This window comes from Monodon monoceros, unplaced genomic scaffold (assembly GCF_005190385.1).
Source record: "Monodon monoceros isolate NGI ecotype Baffin Bay Population unplaced genomic scaffold, NGI_Narwhal_1 Super_Scaffold_11, whole genome shotgun sequence".
NCBI lineage: Eukaryota > Metazoa > Chordata > Mammalia > Artiodactyla > Monodontidae > Monodon > Monodon monoceros.
In genome coordinates this window covers 73155537-73174303 of record NW_021703767.1, presented here as the reverse complement: position 1 = coordinate 73174303, position 18767 = coordinate 73155537, and the positions used below count along the sequence as shown (strand labels likewise).

Genomic DNA, 18767 nt, shown 5'->3' with positions numbered 1-18767 from the left:
GCCCACCCAGCCCAGCCAGGCCCCCTCCGCAGGGCTGCAGCGAGGGGCCCAGAAGAGGAGAGGAGGCCACGCTTTGGAAGCGTCAAGGGGCTGCGCGGGTATGAGAGGCTGGCACGCAGGTCTCGCCGTCAGAACGAGCGCGGTTGGTCAAGGCCTCAGGAACCTGCGGGGAGGCCCAGCTCACCCTAGAACTCGGAGAAGTGGCCTGCCCTCAGCTCCTAGCTTCCTCTCCTGTCATGTGGGGACAGCAGCTGAAGCTCGACTATGGCTGCCTCAGGTCCCCCTGAGAGGCCAGACATCAACGGGCTTAGCAAACCATACAGAACCTGGCACGTGCAGGCTGAGACAGTGGGGCTGGGGCAGTTGACACAGGCTGGCTCTGTAAGGCTCACCTTTGGCCCACGAATTCCACCTGAGGGGAACTAGCCTAGGGAAATAACCCTAAGTAAAGAAAACAATCTTTATGCATGAGGGTATTCATCACAGTGTAATTGATGATTGTAGGAAAAAACAGAAAGCGTCTAGGTAGCTAAGAACACAGAAATGATAAGATGAACTAAGGTTCATCTACTCAATGGAATCATTCAAAAAATTTTCAAACACTGTGATTACACAGAAAACGGTGATGAGTGACATTAACTGAAAAAGTCATAATACAGATCTACTTGTACTACTTCTTTCATTTTTGAGCTGAAGCTGAAATGAAGGTTCGATTTCATAGGCTGCTATATAAAAAAGACTCTCAAAATGCTTTAAATATATAGTATAAATCCTACTTTGCCTAAATTTTAAAAAAGCTACGTGCTGGGAAGATATTAGAAGATAATCAGAGAATTAACAGTAATGCTATTTATGTAGTAATAAAGGGATAACTTTTTTCTATTTTAATGTAGTTTTCAGATTTTTTTATGAATGACTGTTACTTTAAAAATAGAAAAGTAAGTAAACGTACTGTAACGGCAGTTTGAGTACAGAAGGGTAACACTTATGCTTCAGAAAGGGGAGGGGAAAAGAGGCTTCAATGCACAGAAATAAACAGCCTGGAGTTTGGGGGCAAACACCTGACAGGACCTCCTGAGACATGACTCAGGAGGACACAAGCTTTTCTGACCTAGCTCTCCTGGGCAAGACCAAGGGTTTATGATCCACCCACATCCCATTCTCACTTTCCCAGAGGAAAAAGAACACTGTGAAAGAAACAAGATAAACCAAAATAGCAAGAATGCAGCAATTACACGAGAACAAAACGATCAACAAAGCACAAAACAGGGGCTTCCCTGGTGGCGCAGTGGTTAAGAATCTGCCTGCCAATTCAGGGGACACAGGTTTGAGCCCTGATCCGGGAAGATCCCACATGCCGTGGGGCAATTAAGCCCACGTGCCACAACTACTGAGCCCGCGCTCTAGAGCCCGCGAGCCACAACTACTGAGCCCGCATGCTGCAACTGCTGAAGCCCATGCGCCTGGAGCCCATGCTCTACAAGAGCAGCCACTGCAACGAGAAGCCCGCGCACTGCAACAAAGAGTAGCCCCCGCTCGCCACAACTAGAGAAAGCCCGCATGCAGCAATGAAGACCCAACACAGCCAAAAATAAAAACAAATAAATTAATTAATTTAGGAAAAAAAAGCACAAAACAACAGCAATTTCTATGATTGAAAACAATGAATACAAAAAAGGCAGCAATAAAGAGCCATGACACACTCAAGACAGCACTAATGGTGCTGAAAACAAAGCATCCTTCCGAAAATTGCAAGAATTCCAAAAGATCTGACTGGTAGGAGCTTTGCAACACTGCCAAGTGTTGTGCAGCAGCCAGACTGCTCGGTGGAAACACCCAAACTCCGAGGGGAGATCCAGGACTGTGCGTTTTATTTTATGATTATCAAAGTTTAGTTAACTCCTAATAACGTGCTTCTTAGGAAGTGGACTTTGAGTAGATGTAAAAATGAACCTCTGGCAGTGAATCATTTGCCTAAAGAACCCAAGAAAAGAGCCCGTGTTTGGGTCGGCACATCTCACACAGCTCCTTCCCCACCCCCTGATATCGGGCCCTCAGAGCCCACAGATCACCTGGAGGGACACCTATGATCTGATCTACTGCATGGACAGCAAAGCTCCAGGCAAAGCCTCTTCTCCAAAGACATGGCCCTGGGGGCAAGGCCAGGCTCTGGGGCAGGGCAGAGTGAGCGAGGCAGAGGGGCAGCGAGCTGGGTCCCTAACTCTTGTCAACTGCGCTTACAGTTCACAGCCTGGTCCATGCCAGGGCTGTGAGGCAGAAGTATCTTCTCTGTCCTGACAACCCTCTCCCTCTGGGTGCCCCAAAGCAAAACCTGGCCTAGAGTTTAGCACATGATGGGCAGAGACCTACATGAGGAAAGGAGGGAGAAAGAGGGAAAGGAAGGTCAGGCACGCCTCCTCCCAGATCTCCCAGTCCTTTGCCAGTTCTTCTGTCACAGAGCTTCATTCAAGGCCAATTGTGCATGCAAGACAACAGGACTGGGCAGGCCCCTAAGGCCCATCTAGTCAAGACATTTCAAAGTGCAAGTTTAACCACGAAACCTTTTGCCCAAATAGAATCCTGCTCCCAAGCCTGATCTACAGAGCGATCAAGATGGACTGCTAGGAGTGAGGTGGGGATGGGAGAGAGAGGCAGGGAAAGGGTAGAACCCCTCTTCCTTCTCTCCCCAGAACTACAGAATCCCATAGGAGATTCCCATAACCCTGGACTCTTCACTAGTTCAGACTCCTCATTTCTAGGTGGGGAAACTGAGGCCTCAGCAAAGACACACAGGGGTTAGAGGGACAGCTGGAACCAGCACCCACGTTTGTCTTCTCCCCTGGAATCCAGGAGAGGAGGAGCCACACGTTCCTCCAGTCTGAGAGGCCCACGGCACCTGCACAGGGCCTGCCCAGAGAGATCACACCTGCCCACCTGAGGGGAGAGAAATAACTGCTCATCACTCAACTCCTTGGTCAGCTCTCATGTGTGACTCCACGGCTACGGCGTGGGCGGGGGGCGGACTTGGGGAGCTGACCGAGCTGCACCTGGTCTCCTCACAGAATCACAAATGCCAGCTCTCCTCCCCGTGCCCTTTAGGTGAGTTTGTCCCCCATCTCCTTCAGACCTGAGCTCACTGAAGCTCCCTGAGCTCTTGCCTTACAGCTAAGAGAACAATCAGAGGCCTCTGTGGTGCAGGAACTTGCCCTACGGAGACAAAGCCCCAGCCAAAACGGTGGGCTAGATCTTCCTGTGCTACGACAACCTGCCAACAGGAGCCCAGCCTCATCCTCTGACTCCTGGGTTCCTGCTTCACCGGGAATTAAACGGTGACGCTCCCGACTCCTCTCCCACCCTAGGCTGCTGGGCTGGAGCAGCGGGCCTCCACCAAGCGGCCAGGCTGTCCCCTCAGCTGTCGGGTCCCGCCTGGTCTGGGAACCGCAGAAAACTCAACTAGTCACAGTTTGGATAGCTGCTACCCCAAGACCCCAGAACTCCCCTCGTCACCCCTAAAATGCTCAGCTCATAGTTCACCACAGCCAGAAACGGGGGCTGGGGGCAATACCCAGCACTCCAGAATCAATCATGGGCAATTCGGAGGAAATGAACCCAGAAGTCTGGAACACCCCATGAATAAGACCCTCACCCCCTTCAAGTCTTCTAGTCCAAGGATAACCTGCCAGCACTTCCACACAAGGCCAACCTACCACAGATCAGACAATCACATCTCTTCTGCCCTGAAGGGACTAAAGCCCAGAAAATACTTTAATCATGCATCAGCGTTTCAGAAAAAGTCTTATTACTAAGTCATAATTTGCACCTCTAACATCTATAGATTTGATATTTTAAAGTCAGATAAGTACAGGTTCAAACCAGAAAAAGCAGGATCACAGACTGGGACGGAGGGTTATCTAGTCCAACCTGCCATTTTACAGATAAGCAAACTGAGTCCCAGAGGGGGCTGCGTATAAGGAGCAGAATCCGAGCTGGAGCCCAGATGCCCTGATCCAGGGACTCCACACTGCACAACTCACACCGTGAACTTGTGAATGGACTCCAGGAGCTGTGCAGCCCAGGGCCCTGCCATGAAGTCTCTGTGCAGGAAACTCTGCACATAGAGGGCTTGGCTGGCCCCCTTGCCCTCTTCCTCGTGTTGGAGTGGAGCTCTTCTCTCTGATACGGGACACCAGCAGTATTGGGGCCAGGAAAACAGATGCAAAGCCACACCCCAGGGGCTACTGCCCCGCAGCTCAGGTTACCTTTGGGCATGATCTGATGCATGGCCACTGAAAGGAAGAAGATGGAGTCGCTGTAGTAGGTCCCGGAGCCGGCACTGAAGTGCTTCTGCATGGCCTCCACGACGGGGAAGAGTCTGTCCGTCAGCACACCGACGTCATGGAAGACAACCTGCAGAAGGGCACGGGAAATGGCGGAAGTGAGTACCCTACCCGGGCACCTGGCACACGCGCCGTCTGAGGAGGGGGCAGACCTCTCCAGGGCCCACGAGCAGGGGGCCCACGAGCATAGGACTTGGAATCCCTAAGAGCTAACAAAACGGGGAGGAGTGAGGAGTCCGCAGAGGCTGGCTATGGGGACGGGGATGCCGAGTGTGAGCGTGTGCAGGCAGGCACGTGGGGTGTAGTGGAAGAGGACTGCGAGCCTGAATGGGAATGGGAGCAGCTTCTGAACTTCAAACTGGGCCACCCTGGAGGAAGCTCTGTGCCCAGTGACTGGAATCCAGGTTAAAGCACGCTCCACTGCACGCAAGAGGTGCTCAATAAACGCACCCAGTCTTCAACGCTCACAGACATCTGCTGATGACCTTCCACCTCCCTCTTCCCTGGTGGCTAACAGGACAGGATGAGCCTGCGAAACGGCCATGAGCTGCTCGGCCGCCACCACCCAGACTCCAGGGCCAAGAACCTGCCTGAACAGGGCGCCAACAGTGAAAGGAGGGGCCGTGCGAGGCCCCATCTGGCTAGCCTACGCTCGCAGTGGCCCTGCCCGCAGGAGAAAAGACAGGTGTGGGTGGTGCCCGAGAAGTCCCCAAAGCAGGTAGGCTCCATTTTGTCACTTACATCTGCCCTTTCCCTCAACTCTGCCCGGGCCAGCCCGCGGTGTCACCCACCCAGCCCACAGTCCCAGAGCCATCAGTGGTCAGACTGTTGGAATAAGCACCTCTGAAGGCCCTGCAGTGGCCAGCTGCCCCGTCTGCTTCTTCCTTCTTTAGGTTCTGCTTTTGGCCAGAAATCTGTTTTTGTCTTAACTCACTTAAGTGTTTGCTTTTTATCCTCAGATCCACTTAAATTTCTAAAACACTTAGAAAAGTGTTTTAGAAAAGCGTTTTAAAAACTTAAAAAAGAAATCTTTTAGGGCTTCCCTGGTGGCGCAGTGGTTGAGAGTCCGCCTGCCGATGCAGGGGACACGGGTTTGTGCCCCGGTCCTGGAAGATCCCATGTGCCGCGGAGCGGCTGGGCCCGTGAGCCATGGCCACTGAGCCTGCGCGTCCGGAGCCTGTGCTCCACAATGGGAGAGGCCACAACAGTGAGAGGCCCGCGTACGGCAAAAAAAAAAAAAAAAAAAGAAATCTTTCATATTCTGTTAGTCCTTATCATTCCCTAGCTGGAATTCTTTAAATTTTTTATCTCTTCATAAAAGTCTTTTTACAACTTCTTGACATTTCCCTTCTAATGCACTATTTTCCTTTATCCTTTTACTGACTGCTTCTTTTCTTCTATTTGACTTTTTCCTTTTTTGTGACCTCTCAGCCTGGGATGGGGACTCCAGACCTGTTCTGCTGTTTCTCAACACAGGTACCAAACTATGGCTTTGGCCTCGTACGCCCCACACGCCTCGCTCACCTGACATCCTGGCTGCACGGGAATCACAAACCCCACAAGCTTTCCCACCTCCTGCCTTGTCCCCCTCCAAGCCAGACTCTGTTGTGCCCCTTGAGTAATTTTCCAAACATACAAATTCATTTCTCTCTCTCCTTGGCTTCAAAACTTCATATGGCTCCTCAGTGCCCTGGGTTACAGTCCAAATGCCCCAGCAAGGCCCTGCACTAGTGGCTCTGGCTACCCCTCAGCTCTCCCTCCCCTGGGGACTGAGCAGAACTGAACCAGGCAGTCCTTACCCTGCCCACCACACCTTGGTGTCCTTTGTCCTTACGTGTTGCACCTGCCCTTTGCACTGTCTGGAACTCATTCTCCCAGCCACCAGCTCCCGGGTGAACTCCCATCCAGTCTTCCAGCCTTGCTAGGCACCCACTCCGGCCTCCCCATGGCCTCCCACAATTCGTCACGCTGCCCTGCATGCCCTGTGTCATAGGGAGGAAGGCGCCATTTCCTTGTCCGTCTCCTCTGCAGGTCCTGTTTCTGCATCAGTAGGATGGGGCACTCCTGGAGGCCAGGGGCTGTGACTGCTCTTTGCCCTGGGCCCAACCCCAAGCCATCAGGACAGGCTCGCTGAATTAAATGAGCTGCATTCTGCACAAGTTACTAGACCTCTCGGAGACTCAATTTCTTCATGGATAACACAGTAATGCTGACACCTCCATCCCAGGTGGCTGTTAGGACCACCTGGGACAAGCAGATAAAACACCTAGCCCACAGCCTCTTCAATAAGTGGTGCTGGGAAAACTGGACAGCTACATGTAAAAGGATGAATGAACACTCCCTAACACCATACACAAAAATAAACTCAAAATGGACTAAAGACCTAAATGTAAGGCCAGACACTATAAAACCATAAAACTCTTAGAGGAAAACATAGGCAGAACACTCTATGACATAAACCATAGCAAGATCCTTTTTGACCCACCTCCTAGAGAAATGGAAATAAAAACAAAAATAAAAAAAATGGGACCTAATGAAACTTAAAAGCTTTTGCACAGCAAAGGAAACCATAAACAAGACGAAAAGACAACCCTCGGAATGGGAGAAAATATTTGCAAACGAAGCAACTGACAAAGGATTAATCTCCAAAATATACAAGCAGCTCATGCAGCTCAATATCAAAAATACAAATCCAATCCAAAAATGGGCAGAAGACCTAAATAGACATTTCTCCAAAGAACATTTACAGATTGCCAACAAACACATGAAAGGATGCTCAACATCACTAATCATTAGAGAAATGCAAATCAAAACTACAATGAGGTATCATCTCACACCAGTCAGAATGGCCATCATCAAAAAATCTACAAACAATAAATGCTGGAGAGGGTGTGGAGAAAAGGGAACCCTCTTGCACTGTTGGTGGGAATGTAAATTGATACAGCCACTGTGGAGAACAGTATGGAGGTTCCTTAAAAAACTAAAAATAGAACCACCATACAACCCAGCAATCCCACTACTGGGCATATACCCTGAGAAAACCATAATTCAAAAGGAGTCATGTACCACAATGTTCATTGTACTTCTATTTACAATAGCCAGGACATGGAAGCAACCTAAAAGTGTCCATCGACAGATGAATGGATAAAGAAGATGTGGCACATATATACAGTGGAATATTACTCAGCCATAAAAGGAAACGGATTTGAGTTATTTGTAGTGAGGTGGATGGACCTAGAGTCTGTCATACAGAGTGAAGTAAGTCAGAAAGAGAAAAAGAAATACCATATGCTAACACGTATATATGGAATCTAATTAAAAAAAAAAAAAGTTTCTGAAGACCCTAGGGGCAGGACAGGAATAAAGACACAGACATAGAGAATGGACTTGAGGACATGGGGAGGGGGAAGGGTAAGCTGGGACAAAGTGAGAGAGTGGCATGGACATATACACTACCAAATGTAAAATAGCTAGCTAGTGGGAAGCAGCCACATAGCACAGGGAAATCAGCTCCATGCTCTGTGACCACCTAGAGGGGTGGGATGGCGGGGTGGGAGGGAGACACAAGAGGGAGGGGATATGAGGGTTTATGTATATGTATAGTTGATTCACTTTGTTATAAAGCAGAAACTAACACACCACTGTAAAGAAATTATACTCCAATAAAGATGTTAAAAAAAAAAAAAATAGGGGCTTCCGTGGTGGCGCAGTGGTTGGGAGCCCGCCTGCCGATGCAGGGGACACGGGTTCATGCCCCGGTCCGGGAAGATCCCACATGCCGCGGAGCGGCTGGACCCGTGAGCCATGGCCGCTGAGCCTGCGCGTCTGGAGCCTGTGCTCCGCAACGGGAGAGGCCACAACAGTGAGAGGCCTGCGTACCGCAAAAATAAATAAATAAATAGATAGATAGATAGATAGATAGATAGATAAATAAATAGAGATAACCATTAAAAAAAATTTTTTTTAAAAACCTAGCCCAGGGGTTTCCACGCTGCACTTATTCCTAAGTGTTAGCATCCTGTGCCCACCCTCACCGCCTCCTCGGTCCCCTGAATTCCCTCAGTTCACAGATCAGTCTTCACTCATGAGCCAGCTTTTCCCTCTGAGCCTCATTACACCTCCAACCACTGCTGGAAGCTGGAATTTGACAAGAAGCTGGAAGCTGACAAGAGGGCCTTCAGAAATGGAAGCCTCTGTATTCATTAAAAAGGAAGATATGTATATATGGATATGTACAAACACACACACACACATGCACGCACACGTGCGCGCACACATACACACACCCACACACACACTGAGCAGGGCCTGCCACAGCTAAGCTACGAGGGAGAGAGAGAAGCGGCCGGCTTCCTCCCCTACCTGGGCCCCCATCTCACCCCAGAGCTTCACAGGAGACAATTACATCCCATCGGCATTAATAGATTTATGAGGACAAACTGTACTAGGTATGTTGTTCCAAACACTGTACGGCAGAGCCCGCTCCAATGAATATTTCAGAAAACAGATCTACTTAAAGATAAATTAATATGTTCCATGGAATACACTTTCTGAAGCAAGAAGCAAACCACAGACACTGCAAGTGTGAATCAAAACACCCAGGCCTGCCAGTGTCTAAAACAGGTTTGCAAACTGTGGTCTCCTAAGGGCAGGGATGGAGTCTGGCACTCTCTGAAGCCCCCAGCCCAGCCAGGGGCTGGTGTCTGGCAGGCGGAAGCGAAGCAAGAGTGATGGAAAGAGAGGAAAAAAAGAGGGAGGGGGGAGAGAACATGGCACCCCTCCCTCTGCTCCTCCTCCTTTTCAAACCCCCCACTTCAGAGGCTGCAGGAAGAAGTACCACATAACCTAGAAACCCAGGACCACAAGGTGACGCCCATATTGAAGGCAACTGACCAAAGAGAAGAACCAAGACAACGGTTTACACCGAGCATATTTTTTTAGGGATGTAGATTTAAAAGCCAAATCATTACTTGTAACTTTTATTAATAAATTTATACATATTTTAAATTAAAAATCCTATCCATTATGATTTCCACCCCCCACCCTGCTTACAAACTGATTTTTTTCAAACGCTTCACGTGCCTCCCCAACATGAATGCCTTCGACAATCCCAGAGTCAAGCTGAGTCATTCAGAGTAGTTTTTCAGAACACCTCATCCTCGGCATCCATTCAAGATGTTTTGGATACAGCCCCTCATAAATGTTTTTGTGAGCACTTTAAAAGGCTTGCTCGTATCAATATTCCACATTCATAATTATGAGATCCAAATCCCAGAACTGGCTAAATCTGTGTGAAGTTGCTTTGCCTCCTTTTACCTTTAATGAATGCCGTCAAGTAAATCCTAGAAGCGCCCCCATTCAATAATGACTGAGGCTGCTTCAGGCTACGGTGGTCTCAAGCTGTACTCTGTTGTTCAAAATAAAGCATGTAGCTCAGAGAGTGCCGTGTAAAATAAGAGACTGGAAAGACTCATCTCTCTTGCAAAGGAGAGTCTGGGGATGGGCGGAGAGGTGAAGCTTGCCTCACAGCCACCACGCACAGCACCTTCTCAACACTTCCTACACGGGAGGCCAGAGCCCCCAGAACGGCAGAGCCTGGTGCCCGGCAGGGGCAGAGGTCTAGGCCCTGGTCTCGTTGGCACAGACAGGCCTAAAGAGCCAGACCACTGCTCCGCTGCACAACCACTGGGGACATAAGCCATGCCAAGCTGCAGCTGAACGTGGTAGAGAAAACTCATGTAGCACTTGGTATGCCCACTGGGAATCAGGACACACTGAGCTCTTGGAGCCAAGGAGGGAGGCAGTGGGGCCAGCCCTGCACAAAGGGAGACGCCAGGCTTCCAGGAAACGCCAAGGTCTGCCTGAAGAGCAGCAGCTCCTCCAGCGGCAGGCACAGGGCCACGTGGCGGCCACAGCACCTCACCGTGCTCAGATGTCCCTGGAGGAGCTGTTGAAGGACAGAGTGCCAGCGCAGCGCTCTGGGAAGCCTGTTCAAATCGCCGGGGTCCACGCACTGCAGGAACAGCAAATAGGCGTCCGCTTCTCCCGAGGGGCTGCCGGGGCACTGGGCAGGAGGGCTGCGGTGCCAACATCTGGACTTGGCAGGAAAGTGCCGACGGCAACGTCCTCCAGGGGGTTGGCAAAGTCGCCACCCACAGGGCTATCACCCTGCTCTGTGGGCACCAGTTTTGGGTGGAATCACACCTGTGCTGGGCAGTCCAGTCGGGGCTGGAGCGGGCAGTTCTGGGTTCAGATGCGAACTCCACCACTTCATCACCTGGTAACCCTGGTCAAAATACCGAAGCTACCTCGTCTACAAAATGGGAGAGAATCATGGCGGTGGTCTCACAGGCTTTGGTGAGGAATGTAGGAGGAACTCAATAAAGGAGAGTTGACACTATCACCCCCTTCCTTCCACTATAGCTAGAATGCCTTTCCCATGCAAGAATACCTAGATTTGATAAAAGAATACACTCTGTAATCAACAGCCCAAGATACGATACGGCAATAATCGGAGCTGCCTGGCTCTGCAGCACTCGGCCGGCGTGGGGTGTCGGGGGGGTTACCGAGTGGACCCCACCACAGGCCGGTCAGCTCCCACAAGCACATTCCTCGTTTGCGTAATCTGAGTAATCAATTTCAACAACAGTTGGAGGGGAAATGATTTCCTGGGAAAAAAATTTGTTTTCTCATTGATGTTGATGTGCACTATGAATGTGAAGGCATATTTTTACAATGGAAAGAAAAACCTGCTAACAGGCTGGCAGTCTTTCCATCCTACAAACATGCCAAAGACATTTATTACACCGCAGGGCTTTGCACCAGCTGTTCCCTCTGTCAGAACGCTCTCCCCCAGAATCATCGCATGCCTAGGTCCTTCTAGCTCTTCTGGTGCTGGTTCAAATGTCACCCCCTGAGAGCTTCCCCGACCAAACAAGGAGCTACTCTCCCCAGCCCCCTAGCCCCCCAACATACAACCAGTCCTGGCTATTCAATTATCAGATTTCTTTTCTCCAGAGCATGTATTACCACCTGACACGTTAATTTTTAAGTATTTAGTCATTTTTTGCTGTCTCTCCCCAGGCCCCAACCAGCCTATGAGGCACCATGAAGGGAGGACCTTGTCTTTCCTGCTCATCGCTATGCACCCAGCTCTTAGCAAACCGCTTCATGCCCTGTAGAAGTTGAGCAACTGCTTGTTGTAGGAAGGAATGAGCAAATGGATGAGCAGAGATAAAGGCATCCAGAGAGGAGGGGTGACAATGACAACCTGCCCCAGGACGCAAAGCGGTGGCCCTGCAGGCCTGGAGAGCTTGGAGGCTCCTTCTTAACCCCAGGATCTCTCCCGGGCCTGTCATGTGCTTCCTCACTTCCATCCTGGCTCTTCTCCCAAAGGAGGAGTTTCTTCCCCATGGGACTTATTCTAAACCATCAGGAATATGGGTCTTCTTTGCACCTTTAGCCTGCTGGTTAGAATGTCAGGCAGGCCTGGGTTGCAATATCTCACTTTGTCAGAAAGAGAGCTGTTGCCCAATACATTTTGTACCCAACCTGCAAGCTGCTTCAGAGTAACTATGCCCTAGCTTTTAATTTTATGTCAGAAATGATATCAAAGGTATCTCCTTAAATGAATGAACGTCCTGGACAAAGGAGCTATAGAGAGATGACTGAAAGATGGGTAGAGCAACGGAGAGATATGCTGATTTCTTTTTTTCAAATCACTACCAAGTCCTAAAAACACTATCAGTTATCAGTGGCTGCATGTTGTCCCCCTCCAATAACTTCAGCTCCCTTTGAAAACAAAGATCTCCCAGGATAAGTGAAAAACACCGTAAATTTGTTAGTTTTAAACAAAAAAACCAAAAATTATCATTGATGAGCAGTTTTCATGAGAAAAGAAAAATGTAAATCCACAGGTTGCCCCCCCTCCATGCCACCTGTCCTGTTGTTCATCTTCTGCAAGATGTCCTAGATACAATTCGATTGTGTCAGGCAGAACCGCAAGCAGCTGAAGAGGAAAAAAGAAGCCAGCCCACCTAATTTCCAAAGTAATTTCTAACACCATTCTCATGACCCAGTTTACTAACAGCGCAAAAGCTACCGCCCCTCCCGCTACCCTCACTACAGGGCATCCTTGTCCAGTTCCTTCTCCGCCCCCAAGTCCACCTCACACTTACTGTGCCATCAGCAGCGTCTGGATAACCAGGTGTACAGTTAATGTTCTGGGACCCCTACAAGATTCCCAACATTGCAGCAGAGATGGGCCGCGTTCCAGCTCTCCAAAACCTCGGTATGACCGAGGTAGGATAGGACGAGGAAGAAGCAGAACATAAGACGGGAAGGCCTGGCACCCGTAGAGAAGGCCCCCGGACGGTGGGTGACTTTCAGCAGAACAACCTCACCAGGGCGGGTGTGTCCAGCAAGCCTGTGAGCTCCAGCTGTACTGCCAGGAGGGTGGTCTGGACCCGAGGTCCCACATCTTCAGTGCGTGCAGGCCCTCCCTGGGGAGTCTGGTAAAAAGGCAGACTCCTGGGTCCTGACCCCAGACATTGAGGCTCAAGACTCTTTATTTAAAAGCCACCCCAAGTGATTCTACTGTAGGCGGCCCCTAGACGATTTGAGAAGGGGGGTGACAGAGGGCCCCACTCGACTCAGTGCCAGTCAGCCTGCCTCAGGGAACTGGATGGGTTCAGCTCTGGACACACATGCAGCATGGCCCTGGGCAACCTCCAGAGTCTGTCCAAAGGAGAAGACCAAGGTGGCAAAAGCGTGAGGAGCAGGTGAAGGACCTGTGGGTGTCTGCCCAGGGGCAAGGGTGGGGGGGACTTATATAATCTCACACACGTGCCAAGTCATTCTCTCCAGCCCTGCCCTCTATCCCCGCTCATGTTTCCACCATGTTTCATTTTCTTGCCTGTAATGGAGGATAAATGGCAACGATTAACCCCATCCCCCTTTGAGACCTCAACTGTCTGTTGACTCAGGAGCCCTAACAAGGGATCAAGGAAGGGCAGGCCATCACGTCTGGAGGAGAGGAGGCCCCAGGCTCAGGAACTGGACCTGGTGCCCTCTGTGTGTCCAGTTGGCTACACCAACTTTGCTTCCCCCTTACCCAGAGCTCGTCCACCTCACCTCCAGTGGTGGGACAGTCTTGGGCAAGCAGATAAAGAGATGAAGACCTTGTCTGCACAGCAAGGTGTAAACGTTATATATACAAAAACAAGCAAGAAAAAGGTTGGTCTGTCTCGCAGGTGCTCCACTCTTAGACCCTGAAACACCTGGGCCTTCCCAGTGGATTTCCAGGATGACCACCAGGAACTACAGCAAATCACTGGGACGGAGGGTGAGCAAGGATCCAAGAAAACACAAACACGCCAAGAGGAGTAGAAGAGACAGAGGAATGGGCCCAGACGCCCCTCCAGGGCTAACTCCAAATGAACGATAAGGCGACTCCAAAGGAAAAGTGGGGGCAAAAAAAAAAAAGAAAAGGTGAGTGCTATCTTCCCAGGGTCTGCACGTGTCCATGACCAGCTGACGAACAGTGCCGTCGGACGGGCCACAAGCCCTTGCTGAGATTCGTGACACAGCTGTGGGGTTCCATGAGCATAAACCTATAATTTCTACAACGCAGTCCATCCAACTCCCACAGCCCCACGGCCGTCCCCACCACCCGCTGTCCCGCCTCCCACTCCCAGGGCCGGTCTCTCAGCACTGAGCAGTCATTCTTAAATGCACCCGGTCGCCCCCTACCTCTTCCAGCACTCACTGAAGAATCTGTTTAGTGATCTCAAATAATCTGTACATAGTGGGTATAAACATTCCTTAATTCACTTCTTTTATAAATTATGAGGCTTGGATTGTTTAGATTTAATACTGCATTTTCCTGACAGTTGGAACCAGTTTTCTACAGAATAATGTTTTCCACCCCACAAGAAAAGGTATGAAAGAGAAAGAAAGTAGGGAAGGGAGAAGAGATGGAAGGAGAGTAGTGACCCTGCAGTAAAAGGACTTTATTGTGAAATCTTAGGGTAAGTGTCCCAGCCCACCCACCCACCAAGGAGTTGGGCTGTCAGGTCTTCTTCACCAGATTCCTTGATTTGTTCTTTTTTGTGTGGTCATCTCCCATGACCTATGACCTCCCAAGGAACACTGCCATTGTACACAAGTGGTATCCAAAAGGATGCGCTTACCCAGCTTCCTGCTTCCACTGGGCAGGCGGGAAGGTGGCATCAGCCAGGCCTCCCACACCCCCTCCTCGGTCCACACTACCCCCCCTCCCTTCCTGGCTCTCTGGGGTGGGGACACGGCGGGCGCCCAAGCAGGGGATCCGTGGCCCGCAGAGCACCCTGCCAAGCTCAGACTAGCCAGCCAGGACAGCGTCCATTGTTTTCTGAGGCTGCCTGCTCTCCTAGGTTTCCTGAAACCCCCTCGTCCCATGCCCCCCGAGATGTGGTACACACCTCTGGAGGGGTACAAAAGGGACTTCTAAAGAGGCAAAGAGACCAACCACTTTAATGCTCATAGACTTATTTTGATATGTAAAACACTAGAAAAATTAATTTAAAAAACACTTTAGGACTATGATTTCACAGATATTACCTAAGGAGAGGCTAAGGAAAAAAAAAGTGAGTCCGTTTAAAATACATATTAAGCAGGTAACGCTGCAGGCAGTTCCAGGATATTGGCAAAAACAGTGAAGGAAACAATCAATGGCCCGACTCTGGGGACACTGCTCATGTCCATCACTTCCTTTCGAGGGTGAGATGATGCGTTTAAAATGCTGAGCGCAGCACGGGCAGCCAGGAGGCGCCCACAGGCTGAGTCCCTGCATTCCCCAAGGTCACACATGCTGACGTCAGGACTGGATCTCCTGACGCCCCGTCTGCAGCCTGTCCACTAAGTCCCCTCCTTAACTTCAAGCTGAGACTGTCTCTCCCCCGGCTACATCCCATTTCCAGCACTGCTCTGAGCCCTGCCACACGAGGTACTGGCACCTGCTCATCGAGGGGCCACAAAGAAACAAAAGGAAACAAGGGTCAGGCAGCAATGTGGACAGCCAGGAGTCCATCCGACCCTCACCAATACCATGCCCTTCATGAAGAAGGTAGCCATGGCCCTCGGAGAGGCGGAGCCACCCGCCCCAGGCGACCTGGTGGACGGCAGAGGCCCAGATTTGAGGCCAGGCCTTTCTGATTCCAGAATGTGAACAACTTCCGTGGCCTGCCCTCACGCCACTCTTCTTATTTTATCCCCTCGCCGAGGGGCAGAGCCCCGCTGAGTGTGCACACTGCAACCCCAGCTCTGTCAAAGAGGGACACGTCGTTTACAGCCCTCTCGAGGCCACAAGCCCATGTCCGAATAAACTCTTCTCCTGGATGGGCCCAGCATCCCCCCACCTCTCCCCAGACCCTCAGCTTCCACCCGCTCCCCTGGGCTAGGACACTGGCCTCCTAACGGTCTCCACTTCATTCTGTCCAGGGTGACCCTTCTCTGCTCAAAACCCAGAAGCGGCCCCTCCCATTACTCCAACAAAGCCAGAACCCTCACTGGGACCGGCCCGGACCTGCCCTCCTCCCGCTAAGCCTGCCCCCGTCCTACCACGCCCTCCCGTGACTCCCACGGCTGCAGCCCACGGCCCCCCTGCTGCTCCTCAAACATGCCAGGCACCTGCCACCCATCCTGCCACCCGAACACTCTTCCTCGGTAGCTGCCTGGCCAGCACCCTCACTCCTCCAGGCCTCTGCTCCAATGCCACCTTCTCAGTGACGGAGCCCCTGTCTGTCCAACTAAAGATCGTGACAGCCCTGCACCCCTCATCCTGCTAACACCCTAACTCACCTCGGAGGACACGGCACAGTTTACTCATCTGCTTCTCAAGGAACAACAGAAAGATGACGTGAACCCCAGCCCTTTGTGAGCCCTACTACACCGTGTCCCAGGCAGCAAAGCAGACAGACATTACTGGCTCGTTTACTCCTCTTCCCGCCAGAAGGTAAGCTCCACAAGGGCAGGGGTTTCGACTCTTCCTCTGTTCACTGACACACCCAGTGTGTATCAGTGTCCTGGGACAGCGTGGCCACCTCTCAGGCACACAGTAAATTCTGGTTCCATGGACACGGCAGCAATGCCGCAGGGGCTCACACGGGCCTTAGGAAGAAAGCAGCCCTCCTCTGCCGCTGGCTTCCGTGAGGTCCCCGACCTGCTGACAGGTCCCCTCTGTCAGCATTAATCTGCTTTGGCCTTCAGCCCTGGGATCTGAGGCCCTTCCCCCAAGTTGTATGAGAGCACAGACCATTCTACTGAGGGGACAGCCAGGTCACTGGTGAGCGCCAGGCCCTTGCCGCCCTGCAAAGCAGCCGCCCACCCCGACCTGCCAGCTGCCCACGGCTCAGGCCCAGCAGCTGTGGCTATAGGATCGTGGAGACCCCTCTGCTAGTTGCAAAAGCCAAAGTGGGTGAGCAACACGGGCAGAGCCAAGAGGCCATGTGTACAAGTCACTGACTCGACCCCTCATGTCTCAGAGAGGGAAAGTGAGGGCCAGTGAGGGAGGCAGGGCTCTCCCCAGGTTACATGGCCAGTCACGGGCAGAGCCAGCCCCAAAGCCAGGCCCTGCGCCTCCCAGACAAAGGCACTCCACCTGCAGCTGGAGGCACCCTCCTCTACAGAGATTCGGGAAACGCCGGGGAAGACTGGGTCAGGTCTCCACACAGCCAGAGAGCTTGCAGTGGCGCTGAGGAACACTCGAGTCTGCCCTCAAAACTTCCCTCCTTCCCTATGCCCAAAGTTGTCCTCAAGCTTCCACCCCCTGTCACAAAGGCAGCCGGACTCACACCAGGAAAAGGGAGGCTACGCCAAGTGCTCGGCAGAACTCGGGGTGGGCAGGGAGACCGCTGCCCTGGAGAAGAGCTTGGCAGGGTCTGGGAAAGATGCACCTGGACCAGGAAAAGCCCTTCCAGGTGTGGAGTCTGGAGAAACTCAAGCACACATGCGTATGCAGATGTGCACCCAGATGTTCACTGCAGCAATGATTGTGAAGACAAAAAAGTAGGGGCAACCAGAGGGAAAATGGATAAACTGATGTCTCCCCATAATGAAATCCTATATGGCAGTTAAAATGGCCAAACAAGACCTGCCTGTATCAACATGAATACATCTCAAACCTATAATGTCGAGTGAAAAAAGAAATAGCAAGAGGATATAGAATGGGAGCATTTATATAACTGTTTAAGATATACAAAGCAATATATATATTTTTTACATATATGTGTATATATGTGTGTGTGCATGAACACATATGTATGTGGTAAAAGTATAAAGACAAATTCCACAAAGCATACCCCCTCCTTGTGTGTGATAGTGAACACCACTGAGGCAGCGGGGAGAAATAGGGGTGGGCTTTAGCTAGATCTATAATATTTTATTTCTTTAAAAAAAGAATCTAAGCAAAGAGAGCAAACTGTTAGCCCCTATTTAACTTATATAGTAGGAAAATAGGTATCATATTTTTTCTCAATTTTTCTATATTTTGATACTTCATAATTTAATGTATAAGGATAAAATGTTAAAAAAAATTTTTATTGAAGTATAGTCGATTTACAATATTGTGTTAGTTTCAGGTGGACAGCAAAGTGATTCAGTTATATATATGTTTTTTCAGATTATTTTCCATTGTAGGTTATTACAAGATAGTGAATATAGTTCCCTGTGTTATACAGTAAATCCTTGTTGCTTAAGAAACATTTTTTTAATAAAATACCACATAAGAGGAGAGAAAGCAAGGCTGTGCCATGTAAATTAGCTGGCAAGCCCTTTATCATAGAAAAGCCGAGAGTGAGCTTGAGGGGCATCACTGCTGGGTCCTGACTTTCTAATATTAATTTGTAGACACAGGACCATTTAGGACTGTAAAGTGTTCCTTGTAAGGAGTCAAGAAAGTGTTCCTGGGAACAATTCAAAAGAAGTAAAAAAACAAAAACAAACAAACAAAAACACATACAGAGATGTTCTCTGTGGTGTTATTTATGGTGTGAAAAGTCAGGAACTTACAGAACTGCTTACAAAAGAAATAGGACAGTAACTTACACTATACCCATACAAACAAAAAGGGCAAGATGAGACAGAAAATGGGAAGATGTTTAGAGATGCACCACCACGTGTGGGTCCCATATTAAGTGTAATGAGCAGAAAACCCCTTCTCCGGCTACAAAAAAGGTACCCGGCCAGTGGACAAGGCTCGAAGGGAACCTGGACAAATGAAGACGGTACATCCGATCTACAGTTTTATACTCTTGGTAGAAGCCGGGCACAAAGGGGCTGCTGTCACTGCTCCCGCCTGCCCACCTTTCTCTAAGCCCTTCCTCCTCACCCCCCTCCCCAGGTCCAGGACTCTGATTCCTCAGAGCTGAAGACTCGTGGGGGGCAGCAAGAAAC

At 50.4% G+C, this 18767-nt stretch overlaps 1 protein-coding gene across 1 annotated transcript in view; it reads right to left on the bottom strand.

Annotated features, from left to right (window-relative positions):
• The window catches only part of XXYLT1 (xyloside xylosyltransferase 1), a 182888-nt gene that overhangs the window by 145995 nt on the left and 18126 nt on the right, over positions 1 to 18767 (bottom strand). The window contains exon 2 of the mRNA XM_029215328.1: positions 4260 to 4407. Coding sequence (XP_029071161.1) covers positions 4260 to 4407 — 148 coding nt within the window. The remainder of the gene's footprint in view (positions 1 to 4259; positions 4408 to 18767) is intronic.